This window comes from Channa argus, chromosome 3, assembly GCF_033026475.1.
Source record: "Channa argus isolate prfri chromosome 3, Channa argus male v1.0, whole genome shotgun sequence".
Taxonomy (NCBI): domain Eukaryota; kingdom Metazoa; phylum Chordata; class Actinopteri; order Anabantiformes; family Channidae; genus Channa; species Channa argus.
In genome coordinates this window covers 859,779-877,206 of record NC_090199.1, presented here as the reverse complement: position 1 = coordinate 877,206, position 17,428 = coordinate 859,779, and the positions used below count along the sequence as shown (strand labels likewise).

General features: G+C 42.2%; 2 protein-coding genes across 2 annotated transcripts; one reads left to right on the top strand and one right to left on the bottom strand.

Annotated features, from left to right (window-relative positions):
- Positions 1 to 1,366: 1,366 nt before the first annotated feature.
- LOC137124561 (trace amine-associated receptor 13c-like) lies at positions 1,367 to 2,577 on the bottom strand. The gene is made up of 2 exons (XM_067499633.1): positions 2,408 to 2,577; positions 1,367 to 2,177 (listed from the first exon to the last, which is right to left on the bottom strand). The coding sequence occupies exons 1-2, from the start codon at positions 2,575 to 2,577 to the stop codon at positions 1,367 to 1,369; spliced, it is 981 nt and encodes a 326-aa protein (XP_067355734.1).
- Positions 2,578 to 10,085: 7,508 nt separating this feature from the next.
- On the top strand, positions 10,086 to 11,261 carry LOC137124558 (trace amine-associated receptor 13c-like). Its single transcript, XM_067499630.1, has 2 exons — positions 10,086 to 10,246; positions 10,451 to 11,261. The coding sequence occupies exons 1-2, from the start codon at positions 10,086 to 10,088 to the stop codon at positions 11,259 to 11,261; spliced, it is 972 nt and encodes a 323-aa protein (XP_067355731.1).
- Positions 11,262 to 17,428: the final 6,167 nt, after the last annotated feature.

Sequence of the window (17,428 nt, the reverse complement as noted above, 5' to 3'; positions counted from 1 at the left end):
TTTTGCGTTGGCGACTGTTGTATAGATAAGATCATGGTTGATATCTAATGGGCATTTTTAGTTGCAGCGCTACAGAATCTCTTTTCTTTAAGCTATTCAAGTTAATTTACACATTCTGTAGATCGTTTTGAGGATTTTATAAAATCACAAACTGACAAATACTTGTTCATAAACTCCATTCTTTAGGTTTCTAGGGAGTATTATGTTTTGTTGTACTAACTTTCAAAAGTGTGCATTGTGTACTATGTGTAGTTCGTATTTAGAATTGAAACACAAAGTTCTACTCTGAAAATTATTTCAAAGTTAGAATAGAATTCTTGTAAGTGTCTGAAAGACGTGTTTATTGAAATGTTTTATTATTCGTATAGTTGTGTTGTAAGTTCAGAATTATTTGATTTCATACAATTGTTAAAAATTTATTTAAAACTGGGGCTGGATGTGAGATGCTAAACTACCATTTGTTTGAAAGTTTTATGGACTTTTAAAAGCTTTTATTTTGATGGTGATGTGACTAGACGCGTTGAGGGGCAATACGGTGGCATTATGGGATTATGCTAGAAAGGGGGGGAGAATAACAGCATGGGTGTGTGATTCTGTTTAATGTGAAAACATTTTTATAATGTACCTTTGTCTCATGTTAAATCCTGACCTACAACCCTGAATAAGTCTGAACTTTGCCTCATCAGCTTTGGAAGATTCCTTAATTAAGATCAGCACGTCCTGCTACATCGGGCTTTATTTACCACAGGATTTGAATGTCACACCTGAAGCTGTCTGTTGTTACATAGTCAGGCACACAGTGCATTATTGTGAATATTGTTGAATTTCTGAGCCTCCGGGATCTGTTCTCTTGCTTTACTCCGACCTTGACTGATCTTTGATCACAACAGCTTTGCTTACAAAGTGAAAGCAGCTTTAATCATGACGCTATGAAAATTATATATAATCACAACTCTGTATGTGTGGCTCAAAATAGTTTTTATGTAATATGCAAACACATTTTTTGTCATTTTCATTTCTCACATTAGATAAAATGAAACAAGAGACATTGCAAAGTCTGAAAGTTTCGTGAGTTTTAATTATCCTAATGTTATCTACAGCATATGCGATAACCCAGATCATTTTCCACAATAATTTAAACCATAATAAAGTGATCGTGTGAATATGTAGCCACTTATCTCTGCTGGCAAATATAACTCAAAATAACTGTAGACATTACTGTTTATGCACAAAACAGCAAATTAGAATAATATTTCATTGTTTCTTCAGTCTGATGGTTTTAACTTCACTAAAAGTATATGAAAAGATATTTTTCCTTTCACAGAAAAGGTCATGTGCCTCTTTTCAGCTTATCCACAGTTTGTCTTTACAGTACATTGACCCCACTGGAGTTAGGCTGCAGTATGTCAAATGTAAGTATGAGATGAACAGATTTTCTAAACCAGGGGTAAAAAAAGGCATAAATCACAGGGTTTAGACAGGAGTTAGAAAATATAAGAAAACCAATAAATATGTTAGCTGCAGATCCTATTATGATGTCAGAGCTGGAGAGAGAGACACAATAATATGGACAGTAACAAATAAGAAAGACGACAACAACAACACCCAGAGTCCTCGCTGCTTTCAGCTCTGATTTCTTCACAGTTACAGTCACTGAACTCTGCAGTGTAACAGCTGTGATGTGTGAGCGCATGGCACGAGCCTGAGACACAGCCACCACAAACACTCTCACATACAGGATGATGATGGCAGAGATGGGAATGATGAAGCTCATCACGAGGTCAACAGCTCCAACTATATTAACCACACATTCTCCATAGCAGGAGTTGTACCTGCCGGGTTGTTTCAGGTTGTCATAGAACAGGAAAACACTGTAGAAACCACAGTAAATCCAACACAGGAGAACAGAGACTTGAACTCTTTTGACAGTGATTTTGCTGGAATAGTGCAGAGGGTCACAGATAGCCACATAACGATCAGCTGATATCAGGACCGTGTTTACTATTGAGGCACCGGCGATGATACAGAGTAAAAAATAATGCAGAACACACACCAGGTCACCCAGCATCCAGCAGGGCTCTACGAGGTGGATTTGAAAAGGCATCGCAAGGAGGCCCACAAGGAAATCTGAGACAGCCAGAGAGAGGAGGAGGAGGTTGGTGGGAGTGTGAAGCTGCCTGCAGTGAGAAAACATAACCACTGTGAATATTTTAAACAGAATGACAGAAACATGTCATTGCCACTTAAAAACAGAAAATGCCCTTAAAAATACAGCATTTCTAAATCGTAAACGCATCAATTGTAAACACTGCTTCAAAACAGAATTCACGTCAAAGCAGCAGAATGTAAAGTTCAGAGATCACTCAGTGATATAAACAATTATCAAAGCTAAGACATGAATCTCTGCTTGAAGTGGGAGATGGAGATGATGACCAGCAGGTTGAGAAGCACAGTGAACAGAGAGATGAAGGACAGCAGAGTGTATGTGAGCAATGGCTCAAAGTGAGGGTGAGTGTTTTTCTTGCAGGAGGTGTTGAGATGTGGAAAGCAGAGTTCAGCTTCCTCCAGAATCTCCATCACCAGAGAGAAAGTGAGAGGAGCTGCTGAATACACTCAGCTGTCTGAGCAAAGCTGTGTCATACAGCTCATTTATCTGTTTCTTCAACCCCCCGGTCTTCTGTCTTTCTTGGACACATTTCGAACTCCTCCCTCATGATAAACATTTTCGGGATTTAATGAACTCATTCTAATCTCTTTAACATCTAATCTCTTTAACGCTTGGATTTGATAATCCTTGATAGAAGTAATTGCCAAAATAGGTTTTTATAACAATAATATAATGAATTATATTATTTAATATAATTGAAACAGACCTGAAGTGCTTCTCTACTAATGGTCATTTGATAAAAGAGATCTTTACTTTAGATGTTTAAAATCTTTAAGCCAGCAAACAAAATATTGGCCTAGGTTCCTCTTGTCCAGATGCTGGACAATGTAGTCCAAAGTTTACTGCACTGGACAAGTCTCTCAAAGGGCTTTTTGGCCACAGGGGTCAGAGTGACTGGCCTAAGGTAAAGGATTTAAAAATTGCAAGGGAATGATCTCTGTATATTCCTAATCCTGGACAATCCCCCAGAATTGTTGCCCTTCTCGGTTTGGTGGATGTCAGAGAGGGGTGTGTTTCGAAGCCCAGTAGCTGTAGTTAGAAAAAAAGAAGCAGAAAACTTTAGCGTGTATTCAGCTTGGCTGCAGGATTTATTCTGTTTCCGTAACCAAAGAAATATGTTAAACACCCTTGGTTCCAGAGTTAATCATAAGTTCAGTGTAACACCAGGTATGTGCTCATTTTTCTTTTTGTCCTTTAGGCTTATCCTTTGAGTTCAGGGTCGCCACAGCAGATCATTGTCCGCATGTTGATTTGGCACAGTTTTTACGCTGGATGCCAGGGTGGTTCGATCCCCGATCCTAGCTATATGTCGAAGTGTCTCTGGGCAAGACACTGAACCCCTAACAGCCCTTTCCCCTCCCCAGCTGTGCAGTCCCGGTCCAAGCCCGGTAGAAATTGGGGAGGGTTGTGTCAGGAAGAGCATCATGTGTAAAACCTGTGCCAAATCAAAATGCGAATAATGATCTGCTGTGATGACCCTGAACTCATGGGATAAGCCTAAAGGATAATTAAAAAATAAATAAATTGTGTCAAGAATTCTATCCATGCATTTGGAGGACTTTTTATCTTTTTATTATCTGTCAACTTTTTCTGCTTCAAGCTGTGACCAGTGTGCAGCAGCTCTTTGGAGCTGGAGCCGGCTAATTGGTTTACATTCAGGTGGGGCTGATCAGGCTGCAGCGGACTCGCACCATGAATTTTAATTTTGTTTAAACTTTAAATATCCCGAATGATGAGTAAAACAGCCAGAGATCACCAAGATGGTGGAAATTATCTTTCCAGAGTGAAGTCTAATGTGTTTCACAGAAACACGTCTACAGGACAGTATGTCCGAAACATCAGTACTGACAGCGTCGGCACAGTGTGGGTGGATCCGAGGAGAGAGGAAAGTGGAAAGACGTGTCATACTGGTCATGTTACTGAGAAAGAAAGAGTCTGTTGCCCAGACATCGAACTGTTGGCAGTGGGCCTCCGTCCTTGCTATATGAACTGACAGGCTGCATTACAGATAACATCAATTTCCGCTGTTTCCCAATCAATAAGCCAGGGGTCACCAAGGACATTAATCCTTACTGGTGTGAGGGTTAGGGTTAAGGATAGGATTAAACCCAACCCGCACCAGTGCGGGCGTCAACTCCTAAGGGTTAAAATAATCCTGAATGAGAAAAAGGCAGCATCCAGGTCAGGTGACAGGGAAGCAGTGAGGGACGTCCAGAGACAGCTCCCGGTGTAGATCAAAGAGGGGAAGGAGGCTTACTGGAGGAAACTGTAACAGAATTTGTGAATAAGTCGTCTTCTTCTTTTCCTTTCGTCTGTTTCCTTACAGGTGTCACCACAGCGAATCATGTGCCTCCATCTAACCCTGTCCTCTGCATCCTCTTCACTCACACCAACTAACTTCATGTCCTCCCTCACTACATCCATAAATCTCCTCTTTGGTCTTCCTCTAGACCTCCTGCCTGGCAGCTCCAACCTCAGCATCCTTCTACTGATATATTCACAATGTCTTCTCTGAACATGTCCAAACCACCTCAATCTGGCCTTTCTGACTTTATCTCCAAACATCTAACATGATCTGTCCCTCTGATGTACTCATTCCTGATCCTGTCCATCCTCGTCACTCCCAAAGAGAACCTCAACATCTTAAGCTCTGCAACCTCCAGCTCTGCCTCCTGTCTTTTCTTCAGTGCCACTGTCTCTAAGCGGAACAACATCGCTGGTCTCATCACCGTCTTGAACACCTTTCCTTTCATTCTCACTGATACTCTTTTATCAATTCAATTCAACTTTATTTATATAGCAGCAATTCACAACAATGTCATCTCAAGGCACTTTGCAGAATAAAGTCAAGATTATAAAGATGTATGGAGAGAACTCAACAATTCCCCCTGGAGCAAGACATAAGCAACAGTGGAGAGGAAAAACTCCCTGTAACGGAAGAAACTACCTGCAGAACCAGGCTCAGGGTGGACGGCCATCTGCCTCGAACAGTTGGGGTGAGTGGAAAGTGGAGAGAGAAAAGAGCAACAAAAAGCAACGACAAAACATCGGGCAGGTTGGTAGGACCAGTAGCTGCACGCTGGAAGACACATAGCTTCAAAGCAGGGGACACCTGCAGAAAGGGACAGAGAGGGGGACCAAGAAGGACAAAGACAACTACAGGAGAAAACATACAGAGTTAATGACATACAGTGGTGACAATTGTGGGGTGAGAAGAGAGATGGTCAAGAGGAGGAAAGGAGCTCAGTGCATCGGGGGGTGGGTCCCCCAGCAGTCTAAGCCTATAGCAGCATAACTATAACTAACTATATGCTTTATTAAAGAGGAAGGTTTTAAGCCTAGACTTAAAAGTAGAGAGGGTGTCTGCTTCCTGAATCTGAACTGGGAGCTGGTTCCACAGGAGAGGAGCTTGATAGCTAAAGGCTCTACCTCCCATTCTACTTTTGGAAATTCTGGGAACCACAAGTAGCTCTGCATTCTGAGAGCGAAGTGGTCTACTGGGATGATATGGTGCTATGAGATCTTCTATATATGATGGAGCCTGACCATTCAGAGCTTTATATGTAAGAAGCAGGGTTTTAAATTCTATTCTAGATTTAATGGGAAGCCAATGGAGAGAAGCTAGTGAAGGTGAAATATGATCTCTCTTGCTAGTTCCAGTCAGCACTCTTGCAGCAGCATTTTGGATTAATTGCAGGCTCTTTAGTTACTGGGACATCCTGAAAGTAGGGAATTACAGTAGTCCAACCTAGAGGTAACAAATGCATGGACCAGTTTTTCGGCATCACTTTGAGACAGGATGCATCCTAATTTTGGCAATGTTCCGTAGGTGGAAGAAGGCTGTTCTAGAGATTTGTTTTATATGTGAGGTAAAGGACAAATCCTGATCAAAAATAAATCCAAGGTTCCTTGCAGTAGTACTGGAGGCCAGACTTATGTCATCTAGAGTAACAATATGGTTGGACATTGTGTCTCTGAGATTTTGGGGCCTGAATACTATGACTTCAGTTACGTCTGAGTTTAGAAGTAAAAAATTGTGGGACATCCAGGCCTTTATGTCTTGTAGGCTTGATGCTTGATTAACTGATTATTTTCATCTGGTTCCATAGATAAATATAGCTGGGTATCATCAGCATAGCAGTGGAAATTTATGGAGTGTTTTCTAATTATGTTGCCTAAAGGAGACATATATAAAGTAAAAAGTATTGGTCCTAACACAGAGCCTTGTGTCATTTGAAGACTGGGTTTGCCTATGTACCATCATTGCCTGCAAAGGCCCCTGATTCCTCAAACAACATCTGTTTTACTTCCTTCTGTTGGTTATCTGTTAGCTGATTAATATCCACAGGTGAGTGCCACAAATTTGGAGAGGGCAGGCTCTGGTCATTGCACAGAGATGGTACTGAGTCAACAGTGTCTACATGGATTCTCTCATCATTGCTTGATCTGTCTGTGTCAATGATCTTTTCAACTGGTTCCATACTGCCTAAGACTGTTAAGCCAGGCAAAGTTACAAGGTGCCTAGAGTGACTGGACAACGGCACTTTAACAAAGCGCTTCCCAGCCCGCTGAATCTCCCAGAGTCCTGCACCAATGCTCAGGGACTCCAGCTTTACACGGTCAAACCTATTTCTACTGGTACCCTACACATGACGTGAGCTACATGACACAGGGAAATTGTGATCCCTTTAAAGCCAACCTTTATCTTGCTTTGGAGGTTTTTGGGGTTGGATGACACTTCTGCAGCTTTTGCATTAGCACTATCTATCTCCATAGCACCGGGGAGAAGATTGGACAACATCGATATGAGCTTAGGTTGGCTCTCATTACTCTTAATAAGCAGCTCACCAGGATAGATAAATCTGGATCATAATTACCTTCAAGGTTTACCTCAACCTCAACCGATCCATCATACGGTACCTTATCCCCTGTGAATGCAGATACATTCAGGTCATCATCCTTAAGCTCGCTGAGGGGTTGGACAGCTTGGTCAGGCAGGTACTTGCTCTTCCACGTTCGGTCAAGTAGGCTTACATTTGCCCCCCGTGTCGAGAAGAACAGTGACAGCATAGCCAGGTTGTCCCTTTGCTTTGACTGGGGCATGTTTCCTGACAGCCTGTTCTTTTTCTCTTAGCCAGCAGCATGATGCCCTTCTTCTCCACACGCAAAGCAGTGATTGCAACCTAGTTTGCTCTGTGCGGTGGATTGCGGGCAGCCAGCGGCTTTTCATTACTTTCTTTTTGGTTTAGGTTTATCAGGGTTATAGTAGTTGGTGCAAGCAAAGTGATGCTCAGGTGTCTTCCTTTCACTTTCCTCTGTTGTAGTTCTTATAACTTATCGCAGCTAAGCCTAATCAGACACTTAGCCTAGTCAGCCAAAAGAGGTTTGAGCTCTCGTGGGACATCTTCATTCCCCTCTCCAATGCCCTAACAGATTGTGTTTGAAAATATACACTGGTTTGTGGATGCATCATATTTGACCACTGAATCAGTCAGTTTGGTGGTGAACTTTATCTTTTGCTTAGGTTCAATCATCCAGTACAAGAATTGTTTTCATGTCTCATGTTCATGCTGTTTGGTACACATCAAGTCTTGAAAGAGCTCTGTGCCACTTGTTTCACCCAGGTGGGATTGGAGGAAGCTTTTGAGTTCTGTCACTGTCAAAGTGACAGAAGTATTGATGTGTGGTATACTCATGTGCGAAGTTTAGATTGTGGTCACCAGAAGTTGACTGTGTGCCTGCAGTAGGATGTTATATGTCTTTGGCCTGGAGATCAGTGGATATCTTGCTTTTTTCTTTTTCTGGTTTAACTCCTCATAACAAGCAAGCAGTGTCTGCATATCAACATCGTCTGTCCCACATTTAGGAGCAGTCTGCTCTGAAGACATACAGGTTGCTTCAGGTGAGCTAACCTCAACCTCACACACAGTAGCGGTTTGTGATGACCCCATTGATGATGTGTTCCAGTCTTTGTAGTATTGGCATCCCTTCATCGTCATGTTCTAATTATACTGAACAGTTCAGGTCAGCTAAGACATACTCAACATTCTTCTGTTCATCATCTTTACTTAATATGGTTGTGTCAAGTCCTTCAACTAATCTAATACTGGTGGCAACCTCAAAGGCCTCACTGGCAGTAAGTTGATAAAGTTTCTTTTAAGAGTCCAGACAAGTCCTTTCCTCTCTTTAACAGACATCCTGGTTGTTGGAGGCACCTGGATTTACAGTCTTGCACTCTGTGGGCTTGTTTCCCTCCTTAAGCTGGTCACTTTGCCTCTGTAGTCACAAGCTGGCATTCAGTTACTCTGGTCCTGAAGTTCACTTATCACTGGATCAGTAGTTTTCATTTCATTGATGGCAACCCTGATCCCAGACGAGCCTCCAAATATCTGTTGCAGGTCCTGGGTGAAAGACCAGCGGCAAGAGATAAAGGTCTTGTTTAACAGAAGAAATGACAAGAGAAACACTTGTATGAGCGGACGCTCTCAGCAGAATCTACTTCCACCCAGTATTTGAATAAACTTTACCACAACTGATTCAGGTTCTCTCAAGTTCCACCACACTTGAGCTGTTGGATGAATCATAACCTCACTGTGACTAAACTCATCAACAAACATACAAAACACAAGTAAAACGCAGAGCAGTAACGTCTTACTGTTTCACAAGGGAGAGTGGTAAACCTGTGACTACTCACGCCAGTACGTAGACATTAGCATGCTTGCCCTCGGCTCACTCTATGAGCTACAAAACTGTGGCCTACATCTTTAACCCAATTAGAAATGGTTTTTAAGACGTTTGGTGGAGTTGCACATCAAACTAACCTGTTTAACACGAGAAATGGCCAGAGAAACACTTGTCAGCATGGTCGCTCTCAGCAGAATGACGAGAAGCTGGCTGTCTCTGCATGAAGGCAATGCCTCAGTAACAAGCGTTCCTTTACTGCCCCCTACTCTCCTGGTCATGATCCCATCTCAGACTGCTTACCATGCGGAAAGCTATACTAATCCAAATGTTTCTAGTACATTTACATAAGTACCCAGCAGATACAGAGACCAAACTGTGGCTTCATTCTGAGTGGGTCACACTAATGTCAGCAAACTTAGGTAAACGTAAGGCTAAGTGAGTCTGAACATTGTCTGCTAACATTTTTCATATTTTTGACATTACCCCATACTGATGGCAATCATCAAACAAGTCCTAAGTACTGCCATTCTTCCCAGTAGCTCACTCTTCTACTATTGTGAAAGCCACAATATTGCCAGTATCCACCTACTCATCAACTACATCAGTCAGTTTAGATTAAATCTTGTTTGTGATGCCAATTTTAGAGGCTACACTGTGCAACCTAAGCTTGTTCATGAGACTAGAAGTCATGCTGCTTCATGCTGCTTTGCCCTGTCTCTCTTCTGCACTCTGCCACACTGCACAAACTCTCAGCTATTAGTCATTATCCATTTGCAATCAATAAGAAGGTGCAGAACTTACTAGTAAAGCAGAAACACTTAAAATTCTCTGATTGATTAGATGGTGAGTCTCACTCAAAAACCTTTAGGAGTGAACATCTGTGCAATATAACAAGTGCTGTTCAGTGGGTCTGACTTCATAGGTCAGGTGTCGGCAGCATATCTTCAAGTTTTGGAACATATTTCTACTAAATAAAGTCTATATATGTTGTGGCCATAACTGATTCAGCTGTCAGTGCAACAGCGAAAACAAACTAAAAGCAACCTGTTACATGAGAGGAGAATTTCTGCAGATGAGGAGGATGGCACATATCATGAGGGAGGAGGAAGATCAGTGTCCAAAACTGAGACCAGAAGGAAAGAAAGATAGGAGATGAGGGAGGAGGGGGAATGAAGACAGATAAATTAGCTGTATGACACAACTCTGCACAGTGTCTCTTCTCTTTTTTCTCAAGATGGAGGAAGCTGAACTCTGCTTTCCACATCTCAACACATCCTGCAAGAAACACACACACCCTCACTTTGAGGCAATGCTCATTTACACTTTGCTGTCCTTCGTCTCTCTGTTCACTGTGGTTCTCAACCTGCTGGTCATCATCTCCATCTCCCACTTCAGGCAGAGATTCATGTCTTAGCTTTGATAATATGTTGTTTATATCACTGAGTGATCTCTGAACTTTACAATCTGTGGTTTGATGTGAATTCTGTTCAGTGCTTTTCAGTCATATTTGCTGCTTAAACTGTCATAATAACAGTTTCTATTGGTAATAATGATGTAGGTCTTTCTAATATTCACAGTGATGATATTCTTTCACTGCAGGCAGCTTCACACCACCACCAACCTCCTCCTTCTCTCTCTGGCTGTCTCAGATTTCCTTGTGGGCCTCCTTGTGATGCCATGTCAGATTCTCTTAACAGAGCCCTGCTGGATGCTGGGTGACCTGGTGTGTGTTCTGTATTATTTCTTAACCTTCATCATTTTCTGTACCTCAGTAGTAAACATGGTTCTGATATCAGCTGATCGTTATGTGGCTATCTGTGACCCTCTGCACTATTCCAGCAAAGTCACTGTCAGAAGAGTTCAAGTCTCTGTTCTCCTGTGTTGGGTTTACTGTGTTTTAAACAGCTTCGTGTTGTTATGTGACAACCTGAAACAACCAGGAAGGTACAACTCCTGCTATGGAGAATGTGTGGTTAACATAGTTGGACCTGTTGACCTTGTGATAAACTTCATCATTCCCATCTCTGCCATCATCATCCTGTATGTGAGAGTGTTTGTGGTGGCTGTGTCTCAGGCTCGTGCCATGCGCTCACACATCACAGCTGTTACACTGCAGAGTTCAGTGACTGTAACTGTGAAGAAATCAGAGCTGAAAGCAGCGAGGACTCTTGGTGTTGTTGTTGCTGTGTTTCTCATGTGTTATTGTCCATTTTATTGTGTCTCTCTTGCTGGCTATGACCTTGTGATAGGGTCCTTATCTAATATCTTTATTGTTTTTTTGATACTTTTTAACTCCTGTCTAAACCCTTTGATCTACGCCTTCTTCTACCCCTGGTTTAGAAAATCTGTTAAGTTCATTGTTACACTAGAGATAATGCAGCCTAACTCCTGTGGGATCAATGTGCTGTAGAGACAAAGTGAGGAAAAAAACAAACTATTATATCTGTAAAATAGGAAATGTGTTTTCATGGAGGCCACTGATGCTGAGTCACTGAAGTGAGAAGAAATTCTTATTCCCATCCTACATTTTTTAAAGTTTTGAACATACATCTTCGATGTTTTTTAGTTTTCTTTCATTTAACTTCCTTCATTCAGATTTTTTAAATGTATTATCTAGTATGTCCAATTCACTGGTCAAAGTCGTTCTACAGATTACTCTACATTTGTGTCACAGATTACTGAAATTATTTTTGCTTTTTTTATTGCCACCAGAGATGATAAACTGGTCTACACATTTACACAATCTCTTGGTTTTGGTTACTGTACATGCTGAAAAAGATTTGTTTAACCTCCTCTGACTCTGAGGTAACAGTTAAATAAAAATAAAAATAGTTTGAACATCTAACAGTGTATTTAGTTTCATTTTCCAAGATGAGAAATGGAAAAAAACAAATTGACATAATTTACTGCTTACACAGTTTGAACTACAATGTCCCTTTTATACAGTAATACAAGATATTTTAATATCAAAGCAGATAAATCATTACTTTTTCCTCAAAATAGATTTGTTGCATTCTTATAATATGATGATCCGATCTGTAAAGCTCTAAGTAAACATAGAGAACAGAGATCACAGAGGCATAAAACAAAAGTCCATAATAGTTTACAATAAAGGACTGTGTACGAGACCAAAGCAGCCCCAACACCCTGAGAAAGGCAAGATAGCTACATATTTGTGTCTAAGTCTGATGTACTGAAGAAGAGTAGAGTGAGTGGTACTCAGGCTTACACAGATCTGTCAATGTTAGAAAAAAGCACTATATAAATGGCCACTTACCATTTACCAAATCACAAACAAGAGCAGTTATAGTACCTGGAGGAAATTAAATCCCAAAGTTAAAGAAGATTAAAAGCTTTTCCCTTGTAACATATTTTCTGATAGAAAAACAAAAGTTAAACAATATCAAATAACTGCAAACAATAACCACTGGCTTTCGGTTTGTTTGCCTTCAGGGGACACAGGAGAACACTTTCCCCTTGTTGATTTGGCATGAATGTTTACCCCGGATGCCCTGTCATAGCCATTTTTATCCAGGCTCAGGACTGGTACCAAGGTGGGCCTTGGTGGATGGGCAGGGCCACACCTGGTGGGGTGGGATTCAAACCTGTGGCCTTCTGCCTCCCAACCAAAAAATTAATAAAAAATAATTAATCCCTTAGATGCTGATGTCTTTCATTCCACTTAACTCACAATAATATACAGTGAAACACATCTACTTCAGCTTTACCATAGTGGGAACCATTTAAACTACCAGATAAGACAGCTGGGCCATAGTGGTAGCAGAGGCAGGGGTTGGTATATAGTCCTTCGTGCATTCTCTCCTGTTTCTCTTTGCATAATGTGATGATGCCCATTGTAGAGCTACTTGGGAGAACAGCTATAACAGTTATAAGGACAGCTAGCTGACCCAATGGTAGCTGACCAGGAGGCTGGGTGGCTGCTAACAGACATGTCTCTCTTATTTAACTTCTTGCTAAGACCCTTGAACAACCATTCTTCAATCAACTCTTAGATTTTCTTTCTCCAAGCAACCTCCTTGATGTCAACTAGTCTTGCTTCAAGTGTGGTCACTTGACAGAAATGGAGCTCCTACAGGCTGCAATAGCTGTGGGTCAGTCTTGTGTTGTAATCCTAAATAATCTATCTGCAGCCTTTTAAACGATTTGCCACCAGATCCTCTTGTCCACGCACTCCAACTTAGACATCTCTGGAACAGCTCTCACCTGGTTTCAGTCTTACTGATCAGGAAAAACCTTCAAGGTATCCTAGCAGGGCCATGTTTCTAAGTTGACAGCCTCTCTACTGGTGTGCTGCAGGGTTGAGTTCTTGGTCTTTTCCATCTGTACTACATCCCTGGGTTCTATCATACACTCACATGGCTTTTTTTCCACTCACAACTTTATTTATATAGCGCCAATTCACAACAAAGTTATCCCCCCCAGCAGTCTAAGCCTATAGCAGCATAACTATAACTAACTACAAGCTTTATCAAAGCGGAAGGTTTTAAGCCTAGACTTAAAAGTAGAGAGGGTGTCTGCTTCCTGAATCTGAACTTGGAGCTGGTTCCAAAGGAGAGAAGCTTGATAGCTAAAGGCTCTGCCTCCCATTATACTTTTGGAAATTCTGGGAACCACAAGTAAGCCTGCATTCTGAGATCGAAGTGGACTACTGGGATGATATGGTTCTTTGAGGTCTATATATGATGGAGCCTGACCATTCAGAGCTTTATATGTAAGAATCAGGGTTTTAAATTCTATTGTAGGTTTTATGGGAAGACAATGGAGAGAAGCTAGTGAAGGTGAAATATGATCTCTCTTGCTAGTTCCAGTCAGCACTCTTGCAGCAGCATTTTGGATTAATTACAGGTTCTTTAGGGAGTTACTGGGGCATCCTGAAAGTAGGGAATTACAGTAGTCCAACCTAGAGGTAACAAATGCATGGACCAGTTTTTCGGCATCACTTTGAGACAGGATGCTCCTAATTTTGGCAATGTTCTGTAGGTGGAAGAAGGCTGTTCTAGAGATTTGTTTTATATGTGAGGTAAAGGACAAATCCTGGTCAAAAATAACTCCACGGTTCCTTGCAGTAGTACTGGAGGCCAGACTTATGTCATCTAGAGTAACAATATGGTTGGACATCATGTGTCATGTCATGAGATTTTTGGGCTAAATACTATGGCTTCCATTTTGTGTGAGTTCATAAGTAAGAAACTCTGCTACATCCAGGGCTTCATTTCTTGAAGCTTGATTAACTAATTTTTTTCATCTGATCCCATAGATAGATATAGCTGGGTATCATCAGCATAGCAATGGTAATTTATGGAGTGTTTTCTAATATGTGTGTAAAGGAGATCTGGCAGGAGGCTGGCGACGACGGCTGACTCGAAGACAGGAACGCGGCGAACAGGAACTGGACGAGCAGGAACAGGAAATGGGCAAGCAGGAGCCTGGTTGTCGGGAAACTTAGGGTCAAAATCGTGAACAGGTGAGGAGTCCTGGGCTAGTGAAGGCTCTGCCCATCCATACTTGGCCATGAAGGGCCCTAAGGAGGCCAGTACTTGGGGTATCCCCTCCCGGTCCAAAAGCCAAGACCTGGGCTGAATAATGTCCTCCATCCGTCGAGCTGTGACACAGCAGGACTCAGGATCTCTGGAGGTTTCCATTTGGTTTTGAAGGGTGGCTAGTAACTGACAAATGACTGGATATTGTTCTAGCTGCTCTTGTTCCAAGACTATATTGGCTGGTGAGTCTTTTGTAGGTGTGGTATTGGAGAGATGTGCATGGCTGGAAGTCAGAGGTCTGGGGAAGCCGGTGCGGCGGGATCTTCGACATCTTTTTGGTTGACTCCTAAGTCCAGTGGTGTCCGCCATCTGTGACTCAGAAACAGGAACTTCCGGTTCAGGGGTAGGTAACGTGGGGGCTGTGGTTTGATGCATGGTCAAATCAGGAATAGGTGGGCGGCTGGCTGACTTGGAGACAAGGGATTGTGGTTAAGTCCAAAACTGACACAGGAACAAAAAGAACATCAGCCAACCCAGAAACAGGTTCAGGAACAGGTGGGATGGCAGCCGACTCAAAAATTGGGTCAGGAACTGGAAGTGGTGTGTATGATGGTGTGACCGAGATGAGTGATTTGGTTTGAGTTTTAACTGTTTTTCTTGCGTCTGAGGCCTTTTGAAAAAATAGCGGTCAGTTTGCCGCTCTGAAAATGATAATAATAAAAATGACAAGAAAACATAAACTCCCTCCTATAAAGGAGGACGAAACTGGCAAAATCCCAGAGGAATGACTACAAACTAGAAACAAGGAATTAACACAGACATGAACACAAAGAAATTTAATGAGGGCAGAAAACGACAAACTAGGAGGCAGAATGAAAGATAAACATGGGTTAAATGAGTGGAAACCTAAAAACCCGGGACGGCAAATCTAAAAAAGACACCAGAAAACAAAAAAACTGGGAAGAACTAAACATGAACGTAACATCTAAACCAGACTTACTCACACTAGAAAACAAATAATACCCATAAGTTAAAAGGCGACTACACAGGAAGCGACTGAGACACGGAAACCAATCCTCAAACCAAAGATAGAGGTAACAGAGTCCATATGAACAGGGTCAGGAGCCCAGAACCATGAGTCAAGTGATCCCGGAAGGCGACGTGTTGCAATGAAGACAGGTACAAACAAAGACAATGATCCGACCAAGAACAGGGGGAGAGCTGGGTTTAAAAAGGCAGGGGAACAGGTGAAAACAAATGACTGATGATAAGTGGTAAAGCTGTAGAAATAAACTAGGGACAGGAAGTGGAGAAAAAGGGGAACAAAATAAAAGTCAAGGGCAGGAAGTGAATGTGAGGATCAGATCATGACAGACCCCTCTCAAAGCCAGACTGGTTGACATTGAGGAAGTTGTTCTTGGAAAGAAAGTCTTAGAGTTGATTGAAGACTGCTCATTCAATTGCCTTGGCTAGAAATGGAAGAACGGAGACAGGTCAGTAATTCTCCACAAGGGAGGGATCAAGAGAAGGCTTCTTGAGCAGTGGGGTAATCTGGGCCTGCTTGAAGGAGGTCGGAAAACTGCCTGTTGGGAGAGATGTGTTGATGATTTCTGAAATAGCTGGCATTAGTGCGTGTGCAACTGCTTAAAGGAGAGTGGAAGGGATCGGATCCGGAGAGCAGGTGGTCGGATGTTAGAGAGGAGGAGGGTGGATACGCCGTCCTTAGTCAGAGTTGAAAATGAGAGCGATGCAGTGTTGGAAGAAGTTAGCAGGATGTCATCATCTGGAGGAGAGAACTGTGAGCTGATGGCTGCCACCTTGTTAGTAAAAAAGTCGCTAAAGTCATGAGCAGTAAGAAAGTGGGGAGTGGATGTGCATCCAACACATCCATCTTCGCCATCATCTGAATGATAGCAACTTCTCCAAGACTGAAGTCCTTGTCTCCCCAGCCAGACGTTGAATTTAACACAACATCAGCATTAACATTGGATCTACAGAGATTGTGCCCACAAACTCGGCCAGAAATCTGGAGGTCACCATTGACCACCAGCTAAGCTTTAAGTCTGTAGGGCAGCAGATTTGCCCTATACAACATCAGGAAGATCAGAGCCTACCTCACGGAATATACAACCCAACTCATGTACAGTGCTGGTCATACCTCATCTTGATTACTGCAACACTCTGTTAATGGGGTCACTGGTATCCACAATAAAACACAATTGTTGCTGCCTTGTAACTTACTAATAAGTGGCTTTGGTTAAAAGCATCTGCTAAATGACTAAATGTAAATAAGGAGCTGTATTTGGTTCATCTTATTCACCGATGGCTGCACATTAGTGAGGAAAATGCAGTGTTAGCTTTTACCTTTCCGCCCTTCCCTCAGCTTTCTTTACGCCGCCTGTGGGCCATTTCTGCCAAATGGCCAGAGTTCATAGCCTCCGGTTTTTTGGAGATCTCAGGGTTGAGTTAATGAGTCATACATCAGAAACCCAGCAGGGGTGTAAAAGTAAAGCTGTGCTGAACGAACAGACCCAAAATAAGCTGAAAGAAAACTGCAAAATTCCAAAAACTGCAGAGATGCTGGTTATCTTTACGTTTGCACAACCATTGTGATAGAATTAAATAGAGCAAAAGGATCTTGCAAGATTGGGAAAAACACAAGTCAAGATGTGATTTCTTTGGTCCTACCCTTTATGGAACTGTGGTTCTAACAACCTTTACCCAAATCCCACAGCTTTGGCTTTATTAAAGGTTAGTATGGGTTGGGGGCAGTTTGGATTCTGTAGCAGCCAGGCTTGTTTTGTTTAGCTAGAGAGCCCACACAGGCCAGGGGGTGCTCCTTGAGGAGGTAACAACTGAGAACTCCATAGTTCTGCTGGAGGACTTCAACACCCATGTGGGCAATGATTGAGAAACTTGGAGGGGAGTGAATCGGAATAATGGCCTGCTTGATCTGAAACTGAGTGATTCTTTTTTTTATGCATTTCTGGGCTTGTGGTGTTGTAGTGATATTGGTTGGTTCACATGTGTAGCTGATACCAGATCACTTTAGGCCTAGGGTTAATGACTGACGTTG